Here is an 18,270-nt window from a genome sequence, read left to right on the forward strand (position 1 = left end):
TCCACATATTTATTTGGGGTTCCCTTTGGTTTTGACCCTTGCCCACTCTGATTTATCCAAGTGGGTGGTTGGAATGGTTTGCATTCATTTCTAAGTGCAAGAGCGAAACATTTTGAAACCACCATTAATGATTTCCTATACACAGGAAACATGACACATAAAACTTTGATACAATACATTACATGCATTTGTTTTGGGGTACAATGTATAATTTATCCAATTTTCAATGGTTTTAAGAATGTCTGATTTGTAAATTAAATTTTGGCACCTGACAAATGTCTACAAGTATCTGCATACCCTCTACAGCTTCCTCTCTCATTGTCATTACAATCACAGTATCGTCTCTTATAAATGCTAATGATAAGTGCGAACCATGGATTTTACATTTACATTCCCTTTTAGTGTCCTCCCTCCAAACCTTCAAATGTTAATGGTCTTGTCACCTGACTGGAGAAATAACTTGAATACAAATGAAAATGAAAACATACCTCTAATCAATAGGAAACACACCTTACATTGTTCTGAATAATTCCCTACAGCCAATCCAAAGACGTCTCATGTTAGTGAATGGGGGTGGAATGAATATAAGGTGAAACAGAGCTCAGTCAAGTAGAAGAATTACCGTTGATGAAGAGAACAAGGAGCAGCTCAAGGATTCCAATACTACATCATACCAGGTAAGATAAATTACTTTCCACTAATTTTTTTTTAGTTTCTCATACATTTTTATCAAGTTAAATAGTTCCTTTCATTAATAACTGAGTGGTGTAGTATTGTATTTTCATGCTGTATTCGCTTATATTTAATAATATATTCCTCTAAACATTAAGAACCATGTTTCCAAAACTATTAAAGTGACTGTAAACCATTATTAAAAAAAAAAAAATAACAAACATGTTATCCTGACATGCTCTGTGCAATGGTTTTGCTCAGAGCAACCCCAATCCTCTTCTTATAAGGTCTCTGGTCCCCCACTAGCGATTCTGGCTCCCCCCCACTGAGTGCCGACCAATGGAACCCCCATGCCATGGGTGCGCCTGTACAGACTCGCTCCTAAGACAGCCCCTTGTGACCATAGACACATAGGGCGCTGATCAGCCCAGCCCCCCCACTCCCTCCTCATTATGAGGGGCTCCCACCATCCCTGTGCTGTGCTCATTATGAGGGGGCTCCCACCATCCCTGTGCTGTGCTTATTCCTGGGTTTGTACCCCTGCTGTGCTCATTATGAGCGGGCTCCCACCATCCCTGTGCTGTGCTGACTTCCTGGGTTTGTACCCGTGCTGTGCTCATTATGAGGGGCTCCCACCATCCCTGTGCTGTGCTGATTTCCCAGAGGAAGTCAGCACAGTGCAGGGATGGTGGGAGCCCCTGATAATGAGCACAGCATGGGTGCAAACCCAGGAGGAAGTCAGCACAGCACATGGATGGTGGGAGCCCCCTCAAAATGAGCACAGCACAGGAATGGTGGGAGCCCCTCATAATGAGCACAGCACGGGTACAAACCCAGGAAGTCAGCACAGCACAGGGATGGTGGGAGCCCCTCATAATTAGCACAGCAGGGGTACAAACCCAGGAAGTCAGAACAGCACAGGGATGGTGGGAGTTGCTCCTGGGGTTGTTCCCTGCTGTGCTCATTATGAGGGGCTCCCACCATCCCTGTGCTGTTCTACCTTCCAGGGTTTTTAACTTCATCGTACCAGTACCCCACTCCCATATTAAAAAAGGTAATTTTCCCAACCCCCACTCAGCAGCAGAAGAAAACCTCTGATTGGTCAACAAAACACCAGTCACGTTTCTGTTGTAACGGAATTTTGATCTGAAATTCGTCAACGAAATTTCGTATAAAATTCAGAAGCGTAGCAATTCATATTTTGGATGCTTGCGCATGTACGAATTTTCGGAAACTTGTACGAATTCTCGATTCGTACAAAAAGAATCGCACATGTACTAGAATTATTGCTCTCACTCTAACAATCGTGGCGTTATCTCACATGTATAGTATGAACAACGTTTTCATGTGCAGGCGCAACTTACGTATGTGTTCGCTTCTGCGCGCGAGCTTACTGTAATTTTTTTTATTATTATTTATTTTACTTTTTATTTTTTATTTTTACACTGTCCTTTTAACAAAAAAAATTGTGCCACTTTTAGTCCTATTACAAGGAATGTAAGCATCCCTTGTAATAGAAAAAAAAAGTATGACAGGACCTCTTAAAGCGGTTGTATCCTCCGCTTGGTGATTTTTACCTACAGGTAAAGCTATAATAAGGCTTACCTGTAGGTAAAAAGAATATCTCCTAAACCTGTACGGTTTAGGAGATATTCACCTTGCATGCAGACGTTGATGTCAGCAGTGCATGCGCTCTGTAGGTCCGGTGGATGCTGTCAGAAAATCAGAGCTCTCTGCCGGAAAGAGGACTCCCACACACATGTGCAGGAGTGACATCATCACGGTTCCAGCACTGTGAAGAAGAAACGCAGCGGGAACATGTCAGTGCCCTCAGAGGTGACTGAGAGGCAATGCCGGAGCTTTGTTCTAAAGGAAGTATTTCATAATGAGCCAGTATGCAGTGCATACTAGCTCATTATGCCTTTACCTTACAGGTTTTTTTGTAGGCATAAACCTGGCCCTCTCCTGCCCCTGATAAAGGGGATCTTGCTGTGAATCCGCCACAGAGACCACTTTTATCCCAAAGAGGAGCATCCGCTGTTTCTGAAAATACTAGAGTTATGGCAGCTAGCTGCTGCCATAACAACGGTATTTAGTGACAAAGTACCGGAGTACAGCTACGGCGGTTTGCAGTAAGTGGTTAAATTGGGCATAACAAGGTGCAAAACTAAAATTTGAAGTGAAATTACCATACCACAGCCATACCGTTGCTTTAAAAAAAAAAAGAGAGATACTGCACGTTTAGGCCCCTTTCACATTTTACGTAGTGGGAATTCATGTTTCCACTCGCAATTTATACTTTTTCAGCATGTTGTACGTATGGTAGTCCGTTCAAGTGAATGGGCTGCACAATGTGCTTTGTTGTGCTAAAGATGCTTACACACCTTTTTGGGCAACATGCTTTGCATGATTTTTAAATGTGTGTTTTGCCACAATTTGCACGCAATTCTGTCATGCAAAATCACACTGCGTTTAGGGTGGCATTAAGTGTTAATGGCCTTCATAGGCACGTTGTGTGTTTTTCCATGATTGCCATGCGATTTGGCATCATGGGCAGAATTGCCAGCAATTCCAAATTTGAATAGACAGCTGAATACAGCTGGAATAAACTCTGCGCCAAAAAATTATTATATATCTGGTGAAAAAAATATATATGTGAAAAAAAACCTTAGAATCCTCTCAAGGGAGCAGCAATTCCAAATTGCCAAATGTGAGTGGGGCCTTATAAAGCGTGACCTGTGAAAGTCGTGAATCGCAGAGTTCTCTGTGCTACTTTGAGCAGAGGAAAGTCTGGGAGCTACAGCAACCTCCAAACTGCAGCCTGTATATGATTAATGAGCTACAACATGCAGATTACAATGGGTTGTAACTTAGCCATTTTTAAGCAAAAGTGGATAGCAAAATCCACTTTCCATCTTTAATTAGCTACTAAGTCTCCACATGAAACAAACTCTATTTTTCTAAAACTGCACATTTCCCAACACCATGTTACTAAATTTGGACCCTAGTAGTATTCCAATCGTTTATATAAATATTTTTTTAAATTTGATTGCAGGTGGATGAAAGAGAAGAAATTGTAAAAGGGCTTTACAGCAGAGTATGATGGATGGAGCAGGTGAAAAGACATTTTCTTGCACCGAGTGTGACAAATCCTTTAGAGCAAAAATGAATTTAATTTATCATCAGAGGAGTCACACGGGGGAAAAGCCATTTATGTGTTCAGAATGTGATAAGAGCTTCTCACGAAAGGATCTTGTTATTCGACATCTGAGGATTCACACAGGAGAGAAGCCATATCAGTGTTCAGAATGTGATCAACAGTTTTCACACCATAGTTCATTGATTGAACACAAGATGATTCACACAGGAGAGAAGCCGTACCCGTGTACTGAATGTGACAAATATTTTTACAGAAAACCAAGCCTCAAAACACATCAGATGATTCACACAGGAGAGAAGCCATATCAATGCTCTGAATGCAATAAAGCTTTTAACAATAAAGCTGATTTTATTAAACATCAGAGGATTCACACAGGAGAGAAGCCATATCAGTGCTCTGAATGCAATAAATATTTTAGCAATAAAGCTTATCTTAAGAAACATCAGAGGAGTCACACAGGAGAGAAGCCATATCAATGCCCTGAATGTAATAAAGGTTTTAGTCATAAATCAAACCTGAATGATCACCAGAAGGTCCACACAGGTGAGAAGCCATTTAGTGCTTCTCTGTAAAGTCAAATATGACTCAACACCTGAAAACACATACATAGGAAAGTCATTTAGATGTTCAGAATGTGCTTAGTTCAAATAGCAAAAAAACATTCTTGTGTTCAGAAGACTTACAGGAAAGAGGTTGTGTCCTTTTTCTTACCAACTTGACCTCCGGAAGATTTACCCCCTTTATGACCATGCAATTCTTTACTTTAACTAACAAACAAAACTTATGTCCTTTTTTTCCCCCACAAATAGAGATTTATTTTGGTGGTATTTGATTACCACTGCGGTTTTTATTTTTTACGCTATAAACAAAAAAAGACCAACAATTGTGAAAAAATATAATTTTTTTTCTTCTTTCTCCTATAAAACATATCTAATAAAAAAAAAAGAAAAATTCTAATTTATTCATCAATTTAGGCCAATATGTATGCTGCTACATATTTTTGGTAAAAAAATCCCCAATAAGCGTATATTGATTGCTTTGTGCAAAATGTATTGCATCCACAAATTATGTTATATTTTTGTATTTATACTAGTAATGGCGGCAATCAGTGACTCATTGCAGGACTGCAATATTGTGGCTGACAGTTGGGACACTAACTGACACTTTTGACACTTTTTGGGGACCAGTGACACTAATACAATGATCAGTACTAAAAATCTGCACTGTCATTGTACTAACAACACTGGCTAATGACACATCAGGGGCGATCAAAGGCTTAACTGTGTACCTAGCCAGTGTTTGTGCACAGTGTGGAAGGTGCTTTTACTTGGGTAATGCATGGATCCATGTTCTTGCTTTACATGAACACAGGATCCATACCTTCTGTATTGTCAGAATGGTGATCTGCCTTGTTTACATGGGCAGATCGCTGTTCTGGTGCTCTGCCTAATGATCAGTGGATGCCGGCAAACATCAAGTCCTAGGTGCCCGCAGATCAGCTCCCGCTGTGTCTAATCACTGCGGGAGGGGGTTGCCGGTGGAACACATGCGTGTCCCAGATCCAGAAGTGTTGGATCACGTACCTAGTACATGATCCAGCTCAGCAGTGCCACCTTGCCCCAGTATATCTATGTTTTACTGGTGGCAACTGGTTAAAAACAAAAATGTTTCACAATCAAGGAGAATAACGCAAAAAAACTCACACATAAGAAAAGGGAACTAAATGTTCCAAATCTGATCAGAACTTTAGACAGCAGAAACATCTGATTCAACACAAAGGGGTTCATCAGAGCCACTGTGAAAATAAATTGTAATAACTGTATATTATGAATAAACATTTGGCTAACTGATCAAACGATTTATGTGAATATGTTGAATGTGGGAAGTGTATACTGAAAGTTTATTGAATTTTTCACTAAAGTATGTGTCCCTCTCAAAGATGGCTGAGAATGTAAATGTCATGTCAATCAAAAGTGACTTGACTTAAATGTATCTGCCAGCTTTGGGGACAATATCAGGCAAAGTCATTAATAAATATGCACCTAAAATAAAAATGGTCAATAGTCCTTGAATTTATGTTTCAAAAAGTTTACTTGCCAACTAAGGCCTCAATCACATGGGACCAGTATACGGTGAATCAGTTGATTGATTATGCAGCCAGCTGTTTTATGTGAGTCTAGGGCAGTGATGGAGAACCTCGGCACTCCAGATGTTTTGGAACTACATTTCCGATGATGCTTAGCTACACTACAGAGTGCATGAGAATCATGGGAAATGTAGTTCCAAAACATCTGGGGTGCCAAGGTTCGCCATCAATGGTCTAGGGGATGTAATAAAAGTGCTCACATCAATAATATCTTCATACACTTCATAAAGGTTATTTCTTGCATCAATCAGTGCTATCTTCATAAAGCTTGTAAAAAATATTTCATGTATCAGTCAGTGTCTAACCTCCAATACGCCATACAACTTATGCGATCCTTCAGTCTTTCATCACTGTGTAGAAAGTGCTCTCCACTCCCCATAAGACACCACACTCACCAGAGTTATTGAGAGAGTTATGAAAATGATAAAGTATGGGTCACACTAGAAAAAAACATGGCAGGACATAATCTGGTAGGCCCCATGGGTTCCAGTAGTGCACCATGATCAAATTGAATTTCACATATCACAGTAGCAACTTTAAAAACTTGGGACAAGTTAAATCGCAAAGGGTAGATCGTTCAACCTACTTCATCCTTAGCCCCATTGGGTGGGTTTACTTGGTTTGAACCTGGAGTGGATATATTTTTTTGAATACGGGTTATAGATGTGAACACTAAATTTTATACATTTTCTCCTGAGGGGAAAATTGTATGTTTGGAAACCCTAAAGGTCCGTACACGAGATATGAAAATCGGAAGAAAATTTTCTTCCGACGAATGATCTGCCGATTCTCGGATCGTTAGTATGGTGCTTTTGACAGCCGATTACGCTTTTTCATCGGCCAAAAGCTGTATGTTCAGACTATAAAATTTTTGTCGGATGTGAACTCAATGTGCGATTTACGTTTAATTTGTACAGACTTTGTCCGAAAAAAAACTTAAGAGCAAGACTACACATGCTCAGAAACGAAAGCATACAACACTATTAAACACATTACGTCATTAAGAAGTTGTATTCTGTCATATGAAAAATTTCGTATGGTGAGTAACCTCTTCCCTTTTCGACATGAGAATAGCATGCAACAAAAAACAGACAAACGGCCGTCCAAAAATCTGATCATGTGTACGAGGCTTTAGACACTACGTAGGGGCAACTCCCCATGGATTTTTGGAGCTATAGACAACTAACAGACTTTGTTCAAAAATTGACACCTAAACTGCAACCAGTGGATGATTTATCCATTTTTGAATCTATGCAGGGGTGAACTGACAACACTCAGGGCCCCTGGACCAAATAAAACAAGGGCCCCCTGTCAGGTCCCACCCATGGCCTGCCCCTGACCTGCCCCTACATTTTGCACAAAGTACAACTTCTGCCTTTTTTTAATGGGAACTGGAGGGGGGTCTCTCTCTAACAGTGTCCTTTAGACAGTCTGTTAAAAACCATCCCCTCCGGGACCCATTAGAGACTACAAAGGAGTCTAATGGGACCTGGAGGGGGGGTTCTCTAACAGAGGTCCTTTCAGTGTCCCTTACAGAGTCTGTTATAAAGAGTCCCCCCCAGGTCCCATTAGATTCACTCTGGTCCTCACGGGACCCAATCCGTGTGCCATGATTCTCACCCCTGCCCCAACTTCTCACAAAGTAGAAATAAAATTGGCAGTGTGTAGAGCTCCTCTTACCTTAACTATGGGCACTGTAGCTGTGGCTGGCTCCTGCATTCTCTGTGGCTGGCTGGCTCCCGCACCCTCTGTGGCTGGCTTCTGTGGGTGGCTGGCTGGCACCCTGCTGTGTCTAGCTGGCGTGTCCTCTCCTCTTCCGCCATTCCAGGCACTGCTTGCCGAGGCGAGGGAGGGACGTGGACAGAGGCGGCAACCTTTGCCCTATCCAGGCTGGTAGAGCTAGAAGGTTTGCAGCATCAATGCAGCCTCATCAGTGCCCATCAATACAGTCTCACCAGTGCCCATCGATGCAGCCTCACCAGTGCCCATAAATGCAGCCTTAACCAGTGCCCATTAATGCAGCCTCATCAATTGCAACCAATGCAGCCTCACCAGTACCCATCAATGCAGCCGCACCAGTGTCCCCTCAATGCAGCTTCACCAGTGCCCATCAGCGCAGTCTCACCAGTGCCCCTCAATACAACCTCCCCAATGCCCATGAATGCAGCCTCACCAGTGCCCATTACCCACTCTAAAACTGGGCCTATTTTTCAAACTTGTTAAAATATTTTTTATATTTATACTTAAACTTTTATTAATAATTTTCATGGTACACAAATGTATACAAGCTTTACAGAAGCGATAATGCAAGTACAGTCTGTTACATTAAAAGAACATAAGAGCTTCATTACATAGGTGTATGCGTCAACAACAATTTGAAATATGAATAGTAACAACATCACTGGTAGAAAGAGCAAACATTGAACATCAACATAGGCAATAACATGGTGAAGAGGATAGGCAGCCATATTAGTGGAACGCAATATGGGTTACATACGCTATTTGCACAATTTTAAGTATTGTGTGTGCCTATCATTAATCTATAAGGTAGAACAACAAAAGCATGGTACAGAACAGAACTTTTCACTGCGTAAGTCTGTTGCCAGATATCATGTGAGTTGCACGCTCCTCGGATCGTTGATCCAAGGGTCCCAGTCTCTGAGGAATTTCTTTGTTGTAAGATGAGCTTTGGAGAAACTGTGTTCCATTGTAAAGTTGGAATTTAAGATGGTTATTACTTCTCGGATATCGGGAGGTTGTGAATTTTTCCATTTTCGAGCAATTGCCAATCTTGCGCCGATTAAAACATGGGTGGACACTGTTTGGGAGTTTTTGGGCCAGGATGGGATCGTTAATCCAAGAAGAAGGTCCAAGGGTGAGAAGGTCAGAGTAGTATGGGTGATTGAGTGAAGAACGGACCGAATTTGGGACCAGAAGTCCTTGAGAGATGGGCACTCCCACCAGATGTGAAAAAGAGAGCCTAGGGACCCGCATCCCCTCCAGCATAAAGGTGATACATTTGGGAATATCTTAGAAAGTCTGTTGGGTGTATAGTACCAGTGGTGGAAGAGCTTTTGCAATGCTTCCCAGTGTGCTGTACAGTGTGAGAGCTTGGCAGGTAGAGAGAGAGCATGGTACCACACACTGTTAGGTGGGCTAGACGGAATATGTGCAGACCATTTTAGAATTTGTGATTGAATTGGGTCTTCTGTAGGCCGAGACAGTTCTTTATATATGTACGAGATGCCTTTGCGGGTAGGGTCCTTTGTGGTGAAGTATGTAATCGTATGGTGCAGGATTCCGTGGTGGTTTTTCCATTCGAGTTTGTTGATTAAGGATCTGATCCTTAAGTAGATATAGAAGGATTTGGGGGAGATATTATAGGAGGATTGGAGCTCCGCGAAAGATCTCAGTTGTGAGGCAGAGAACAACTTTCCGAGATCAGAGATGCCTGCGTCAATCCAAGGTTGTATGGGGAGGTCAGGGAGAACAAGCGTGAGCGACTGAGTTGGGATAAAAGGCAGTAGGGAGTGGGGTAGACCTTTCGACATTTCAGGAAGAGAGGTCCATACTCTGAGGGAGGCAGAGATAGTGTCCAGTGGGTAGTGTCGTATTCCAGGTGCGAAAAGTGAGGCAGATAGAAGTAGTTTAGGTTCGGCAGGCAATGTTTCTGCCTCTGTCTGTGCCCAATTGGATGGGGTAGACGTATTCCACCAAAGTTTAAGTTGTTCTAGAAGGACTGCCTTGTAGTAAAGGGTAATGTTGGGGGCACCCAGACCTCCCATGCAGGTTGGGGTAAACAGATTCTGTTTTTTGATCCTGGGTTTTTTGTTATGCCAAATGAATGCATGGAGGAGGGATTGAAGAGATCTCAGATGGACCGGAAGGAATGGTACCGGGAGAGTGCCGAAGACATATAAAATATGCGGTAGCAGAAACATTTTAACCAGAGCAATCCTACCAGCCCATGATACAAATGGGTGATTCATCTCATGGGATAGCTTTTGAAGCTTCTCTACGAGGGCTGAAAAATTAGTGCGCAGAAGATGTTTACTGGGAGAGGTCAGATGAATTCCTAAATAAGTCAGAGATGCGTTTTTAGACCAGGAAAAGGGGGAAGATGTAGATATTTGTTGGATATTTAATTTATCTAGACCTAATGCTAGCATCAAGGATTTGCTGTGATTTACTTTATATAAAGAAATCGCGCTAAATTGATCTAGGGTTTGTTGCACTGCAGTCAATGACTGTTGTGGGTCAGAGAGCGAAATTAGTACATCATCAGCGTATAAGCCTATTTTATGTTCCGATGGGCCTATTGTGATGCCTTTAATTTTGGGATCAGAGCGGATTCGTTGGGCTAAGGGTTCCATGACCATGGCAAAAATTAGGGGTGAGGACATCCTTGGCGTGTGCCGTTAGTAATATAGAAAGGGTCTGATATGACTCCCGAGGTCCAGACTCGTGCACTGGGGTTTGTGTAAAGACAGAGGATGGCATGTAGGAGCGTGCCAGATATGCCAAACTTTCGTAGGACAGCTTCTAGATATTTCCAGTGAACTCTGTCAAACGCCTTCTCTGCATCCAGAGAGAGGAGCAGAGAAGGCATTTTGGTGTGCTCTGCCCATTGGATAATATCAATAAATCGTTGGGTACCGTCTGAAGTTTGTCTGCCAGGGATGAAGCCCACCTGACCTATATGGATCAGTTGGGTCATCACCGTGGAGAGTCGTAGAGCCAATAGCTTAGCATATAGCTTGGTGTCTGTGTTTAACAGTGAAATGGGTCTAAAATTCCCTGGGGTATCCGAAGGTTTACCTGGTTTGGGGAGGGTTACTATGAGGGCATCCAGACATTCCTTTGGCATGGTGCCAGAGGAAGCGTAATGGTTGAATGCATTGCACGGATGAGGGGAGAGGATGTCAGTAAAGTGCTTATAGTATTCATTGACGAATCCATCGGGGCTTGGTGCTTTGTGTAGAGGGAGTGATTTGATAGCGGACTGAATTTCGGCTTGTGAGAATGGGGCAGATAGGTCTTGCAGTTGCGTCGGTGTCAATGTTGGTAGCTGAACCGAGAACAGAAAGGAATCTATAGCGTTGGTATTTATCGGATCTGACATTGTCTGTTGGAGGTTATAAAGGTCCGAGTAAAAAGATGCAAATTGGCTATGTCCAAGGGACTGGTCATGCGCTGGTCATGCGCGCTCCTTTGGAGTTTAGGAGATATGGGATTTTCGACCTGCATTGCTGATGTTTAATTTGTTTGGCCAGGAAGGCTCCAGATTTATTACCGAAGGTGTATGATTTTAATTTTAGTCTTTTGATGTAGTAGTGAGTTCCCGTCTATGGTCACGAAGGGAGTCTAACACTAGTTTAGTGGGGTTGGTTTTGTGGACTAATTCCAGGGATTTGATTTGTTGTAAAATTGTATCTATTTCTGCAGTTAGTCTTCTGCGTTCTTGGGCCCCCAATTTCATAAAAAGCCTTAGCAGAGAAGCTTTGTGGGCCAACCAAACTGTAGCTTGATTAGCCACCGATGCACAGTTGTGCTCAAAGAAACTCTTGATCTCGGATTTTATTTCATTTTAATATTTCTGATTGGTGAGCAGGGATGAATTCATGCGCCAAACAGAATGGCTAGTGGGGCAATGTTGGAGGAACAGGACCAGGGAAATTGGTGCATGGTCTGACCATGTGATTGTGCCAATGTGGGATTCTGAGGGGGATAGTAGAGCTTTTTTGTTCGTGAGAAAATGGTCAATCCGAGAGTAAGAGTTACCAGGGTAGGAATAAAAAGTGTAATCGCGCTCAACACCATGTGCACATCTCCATGGATCGTATAGATTTTCAGTGTCCATAAACATGGAGAGGGCGGAAGTTTCCTTCCTGCCAGGATTGGTAGAATCTAGCAAGGGATCGGGAATGTCGTTGAAGTCCCCACAGATAATTAGGGAATCATGATTGACCAGTTGTAATTTGGCCTTAAGTTGTTTATAAAATTTCCTCTGAGATGTATTGGGTGCGTAGACATTCACCAACGTTATGTGGTGGTTGTCAATCGTGGCTGTCATAATTATAAATCTTCCCTCCTCATCCGTGTCAATTTGGTGTGGGATAAAAGTCATATTGGAATTGACGGCGATCATTACTCCACCCTTTTTTTTACCGTGATTGGAGAAGAAATAGTGGGAGTAGTTTTTATGTGTACATTTGGGTGGGTTAGGTTTTGCAAAATGTGTTTCTTGTACACACAGTATATCAGCTTGTTGCCTGCAAGCTTCTTTCCAGAGGAGGTTTCTTTTGAAAGGGGAGTTAAGCCCCTTGGCATTAAGGGATACTATTTTGATTGGCATAATGTTAAGGTTTGCCGGACAATGCACAGGTTTCGAGCGCGATCACAAGCTGTATAGAACAAGGTATCACAAATCGTAGATATGGCAACTTTACACGTTAACACACACAAGTTGCGATCCCCGGCTTGCTAGATCAAGGCGGAGACCGCGATATCGTGTACTAAAGATAAAACAAACCTCAAGGACTGGCAGTTCATTCAAAGAGTGCTGGGCACCAGTAGGTTATCGATATGAGAGAGCGAGAATAAGAAAAATAAATAAATAAATAATAATAAAATAATAATAAAAAATGAAACAGAAAAAAGACACAAAAAGGAACAAGCAAAATAACCTAAACTCGCAGAGTACCAGAGGTAAAGAAAGGAGCTTACTGAAGTGTGCTTGGCACACGTGGTTGTGGCGGCAGATGGCGGCGTCCGGGCATGCCGCTGTGTGTCCCACAACCTTCCCCTCTCTATTGATTAAGAGAGGATAGGTCCATCGGTCCGAGGTTGGTGTTTAAACCTGCCGTGGAGCGGAGCTCAGTATTCAGGCGGCCATCTCACTCCGCGGCTAGCCACGCCCCTTAAAATAATTTTTATTTGCTAGAAAATTACTTAGAACCCCCAAATATTATATATATTTTTTTTCCTAACATCCTAGAGAAAAAAAATAGCGGTTGTTGCAATACATTCTGTCACACCATATTTGCGCAGTGGTTTTACAAGCCCACTTACTTTGAAAAAATACACTTTTTTGAATTAAAAAATAAGACAACAGTAAAGTTAGCCCAATTTTTTTTATATTGTGAAATATGATGTTACACCGAGTAAATTGATACTCAACTTGTCACGCTTTAAAATTGCGTCTGCTCCTGGAATGGAACTTTTACCCTTAAAAGTCTCCAACGTTTAAATAATTCTACAGGTTGCATGTTTTTAATATCAGAGGAGGTCTAGGGCTAGAATTATTGCTCTCGCTCTAACAATCGCAGTGATACTTCATATGTGTGGGTTTTAACACTGTTTTCATATGCGGGCACCACTCATGTATGCGTTCGCTTCTGCTTGCAAGCTTGGCGGGACGGGGGCTTATTAAAAAAATCTTTTTTTTTCTTATTTATTTTACCTTTTATTTTTACACTGTTCTTTTAAAAAAACAAATGTGTCACTTTTATTCCTATTACAAGGACTGTAAACATCTGTTGTAATAGAAAATAAGCATGGCAGGACTACTTAAATATGAGATTTGGGGCCAAAAAGACCCCAGATCTCATATTTACAATTAAATGCAATAAAAAATTAATAAATAAATAAAATGTAGTTTTAAAAAAAAAAAACATTTCTCTTTAAGAGCTATGGGTGCGGAAGTAACGTTGCTTCCGCCCTGCAGTGGTATGGAGCCAGGTGGGGGCCATCTTCCCCTCACTCGGCTCCATACCTAACACGGAAGAGAACCGGGTCGCCTCCGCCGGCGGCTCCGGTAAGCGACAGACTGCTTCAGAGCGTGGCAGGAGGGGGGGCCCTCTCCCAGTGCCAATAAAAGTGATCTTGCGGCGAATCCACCGCAGAGACCACTTTTATCTGAAAGCGCCCCCCCCCCCCCCCCCCCCCGTTGAAGAAGAGGATACTGGGGTTAAGGCAGCTAGCTGCTGCCATAGCAACAATATCCCTCGTCAAAATGTCGCTGTATTTTGACGGCGGGCGGTCCGTAAGTGGTTAATGCAGCCTCATTAATTTCCACCAATGCAGCCTCACCAATGCCCATGAATGGAGTCTCACCAGTGCCTATGACTGGAGCCTCACTGTGCCCATGATTGTGGCCTCACTGTGCCCATAATTGTAGCCTCACTGTGCACATTATTGCAGCCTCACTGTGCCCATGACTGCAGCCTCACTGTGCTCCTTAATGCAGCCTCACTGTACCCCCAATACAGCCTCACTGTGTCCCCAATGCAGCCTCACTGTGTCCCTTAATGCAGCCTCACTGTGCCCCTTAATGCAGCCTCACCAGTGCATGGGGGTTAGAGAGAAGAGACACTGGATCACACAGAGTGGGTCTCTCCCGCTCTGACACCTGGTAGCCGCTGTAATTCAATGATAGGCGTCACATGTCCCCCCCGGCATTGGACTAGTGTGACATCTGTCAAGGAACAGGAGGCAGGACATCCGATGACAGCGGTCGCCGGGTAAGCGGGAGATCCTCGCTCTGTTTGTTAAGGTGGCGCTCGCACTCCTCCCTTACCCTCCAAGGCAGCGCTGGGGCCTTGTAGGACCCTAAAGATGGTCCCCGGCCGAACTGACCAACCAGTCGGTCCACCCCTGAATCTGTGTGTACTAAAGAATTAGGTATGAGGCATCTCTTTTCACCAATGTATAAACTTTTACTTGTGCACAATTGGAACAGACTCCATACTTCGTTAGGGAATGGGAGAGAGAACTAGACAATGAATTTGCACCAAATAACCTACAGAAAATGTCTCCTCTGTCAGTACTAAAACTCACGAGTCATGTTATAAACTCTTCTCTAGATGGTATACATTTTTTCAGTCAAGGCACCCTGTAGAACTATGCACAATCCCGGGACTAGTGATGGCCGAACAGTTCACCCGGCGGTCGTTTCGCGACGAATTTCGGCTGTTCTCGGTCCGCCTGACTGGCGGACTATTTTGCGCCATTCGCCCGGCGGACTTCCGTGTTTACTGTGTAAAAGAACTTTGACCTATGATGACACATCCATCATGGGGTACAGGACAGCCAATTGAGACATTACAGCACATGGACACTTGGACATTCCCCCTAACTTATAAATACACCTGATCCAGGGGCCATTTTACATTCTTTCTTCTGTCACTATAGGGAGAGGTTGCAGTGACCCAAATCGCTAGCTATTTGGTACACAAAAGTTCTTTTCAGGACTGGTATAGGTGTTATGCCGCGTACACACGAGCGGACTTTTCAACATCCAAAGTCCGAAGGACCGAGTCCGTCAGACTATCCGATCGTGTGTGGGCTGCAACGGACTTTTGATTCACCAAAGTCTGACGGACTTTAGAATATGGAACATGCTTCAAATTTTCCCGAAGGAACTCCGCCGGACCCGGTCCCCTTCGAAAACTCCGCTCGTGTGTATGCTACTCCGACGGACTAAAACCGACGCTAGGGCAGCTATTGGCTACTGGCTATGAACTTCCTTATTCGAGTCGGGTCGTACGTCATCACGTTCGAATCCGTCGGAGTTTAGTGTGATCGTGTGTGGCCAAGTCCGTTCGGCCGAAAAGTCTGTCAGAACTCCGTCGGAACTCCGGCGGAACTCCTTTGGAAGTCTGTCGGACATAAGTCCTCTCGTGTGTACGGGGCTTTAGGTGTAGTTCAGGATATAGGTTTGAGGCACTGCTGTGCTACTGATTGTTGCAGCAGCCTGAGTGTCTTTTGTCAGTTTAGAGAAAGGGACAGGACGGTGTGTGCTGCAGGGACAGTCAGTTTAGTTATTAGCTGTTACTATCAGGTCCACAAAAGTGCTATTCAAGTTATTGTTCCAGTAGCCTCTGTTTTGTCAGTTTATATAGGGACAGGCAGGAAGCTGTTTGTGAGGCAGTGAGGGTCAGTTTAATCAGTAGCTGTTACTATATTAGGTCCACAAAGGTTCTTTTCAGGACTGGTATCAGTGGTATGGTAATAGGCTTGTACACGTATAATATTCTTTCTTCCAAATATAGAAAGAATATTATACTTGACTGCTGCAGTCTGCTAATCAGTCACAACCTACTTGTTCCACAAAGGTCCTTATAAGGGCTGGTAACCTGGTGTAGGGTGCTATAGTACATAGGGTTGAGTGAGGTACAGTCTGCTATTCTATAAGGACTGGTATAGGTCCACAATACATAGGGTTGAGGTGCACTACTGCTGACCGCTGCCCTATATTGCAGCAGTCCTTCATCGGTATAGGGACTGAGGTACAGTCTGCTAATCAGTCACACACAACCTACTTGTTCCACAAAGGTCCTTATAAGGACTGGTAACCTGGTGTAGGGTGCTATAGTACATAGGGTTGAGTGAGGTACAGTCTGCTATTCTATAAGGACTGGTATAGGTCCACAATACATAGGGTTGAGGTGCACTACTGCTGACCGCTGCCCTATACTGCAGCAGTCCTTCATCAGTATAGGGACTGACGTACAGTCTGCTAATCAGTCACACACAACCTACTTGTTCCACAAAGGTCCTTATAAGGACTGGTAACCTGGTGTAGGGTGCTACAGTACATAGGGTTGAGTGAGGTACAGTCTGCTATTCTATAAGGACTGGTATAGGTCCACAATACATAGGGTTGAGGTGCACTACTGCTGACCGCTGCCCTATACTGCAGCAGTCCTTCATCGGTATAGGGACTGACGTACAGTCTGCTAATCAGTCACACACAACCTACTTGTTCCACAAAGGTCCTTATAAGGACTGGTAACCTGGTGTAGGGTGCTATAGTACATAGGGTTGAGTGAGGTACAGTCTGCTATTCTATAAGGACTGGTATAGGTCCACAATACATAGGGTTAAGGTGCACTACTGCTGACCACTGCCCTATACTGCAGCAGTCCTTCATCGGTATAGGGACTGACGTACAGTCTGCTAATCAGTCACACACAACCTACTTGTTCCACAAAGGTCCTTATAAGGACTGGTAACCTGGTGTAGGGTGCTATAGTACATAGGGTTGAGTGAGGTACAGTCTGCTATTCTATAAGGACTGGTATAGGTCCACAATACATAGGGTTGAGGTGCACTACTGCTGACCGCTGCCCTATACTGCAGCAGTCCTTAATCAGTATAGGGACTGATGTACAGTCTGCTAATCAGTCACACACAACCTACTTGTTCCACAAAGGTCCTTATAAGGACTGGTAACCTGGTGTAGGGTGCTATAGTACATAGGGTTGAGTGAGGTACAGTCTGCTATTCTATAAGGACTGGTATAGGTCCACAGTACATAGGGTTGAGGTGCACTACTGCTGACCGCTGCCCTATACTGCAGCAGTCCTTCATCGGTATAGGGACTGACGTACAGTCTGCTAATCAGTCACACACAACCTACTTGTTCCACAAAGGTCCTTATAAGGACTGGTAACCTGGTGTAGGGTGCTACAGTACATAGGGTTGAGTGAGGTACAGTCTGCTATTCTATAAGGACTGGTATAGGTCCACAATACATAGGGTTGAGGTGCACTACTGCTGACCGCTGCCCTATACTGCAGCAGTCCTTCATCAGTATAGGGACTGACGTACAGTCTGCTAATCAGTCACACACAACCTACTTGTTCCACAAAGGTCCTTATAAGGACTGGTAACCTGGTGTAGGGTGCTACAGTACATAGGGTTGAGTGAGGTACAGTCTGCTATTCTATAAGGACTGGTATAGGTCCACAATACATAGGGTTGAGGTGCACTACTGCTGACCGCTGCCCTATACTGCAGCAGTCCTTCATCAGTATAGGGACTGACGTACAGTCTGCTAATCAGTCACACACAACCTACTTGTTCCACAAAGGTCCTTATAAGGACTGGTAACCTGGTGTAGGGTGCTATAGTACATAGGGTTGAGTGAGGTACAGTCTGCTATTCTATAAGGACTGGTATAGGTCCACAATACATAGGGTTGAGGTGCACTACTGCTGACCGCTGCCCTATACTGCAGCAGTCCTTAATCAGTATAGGGACTGACGTACAGTCTGCTAATCAGTCACACACAACCTACTTGTTCCACAAAGGTCCTTATAAGGACTGGTAACCTGGTGTAGGGTGCTACAGTACATAGGGTTGAGTGAGGTACAGTCTGTTATTCTATAAGGACTGGTATAGGTCCACAATACATAGGGTTGAGGTGCACTACTGCTGACCGCTGCCCTATACTGCAGCAGTCCTTTATCAGTATAGGGACTGACGTACAGTCTGCTAATCAGTCACA

General features: G+C 43.6%; 1 protein-coding gene across 1 annotated transcript in view; it reads left to right on the forward strand.

The window, feature by feature from the left end:
- The window catches only part of LOC143962292 (uncharacterized), a 214,771-nt gene extending 210,367 nt beyond the window's left edge, over positions 1-4,404 (forward strand). The window contains 1 exon segment of the mRNA XM_077471595.1: positions 3,788-4,404. Within this exon segment, the coding sequence (XP_077327721.1) occupies positions 3,788-4,404 (617 nt within the window).
- Positions 4,405-18,270: the final 13,866 nt, after the last annotated feature.

This window comes from Lithobates pipiens, unplaced genomic scaffold, assembly GCF_037356315.1.
Source record: "Lithobates pipiens isolate NorthernLeopardFrog02 unplaced genomic scaffold, aLitPip1_a1.2 Scaffold_8, whole genome shotgun sequence".
Classification (NCBI taxonomy): domain Eukaryota; kingdom Metazoa; phylum Chordata; class Amphibia; order Anura; family Ranidae; genus Lithobates; species Lithobates pipiens.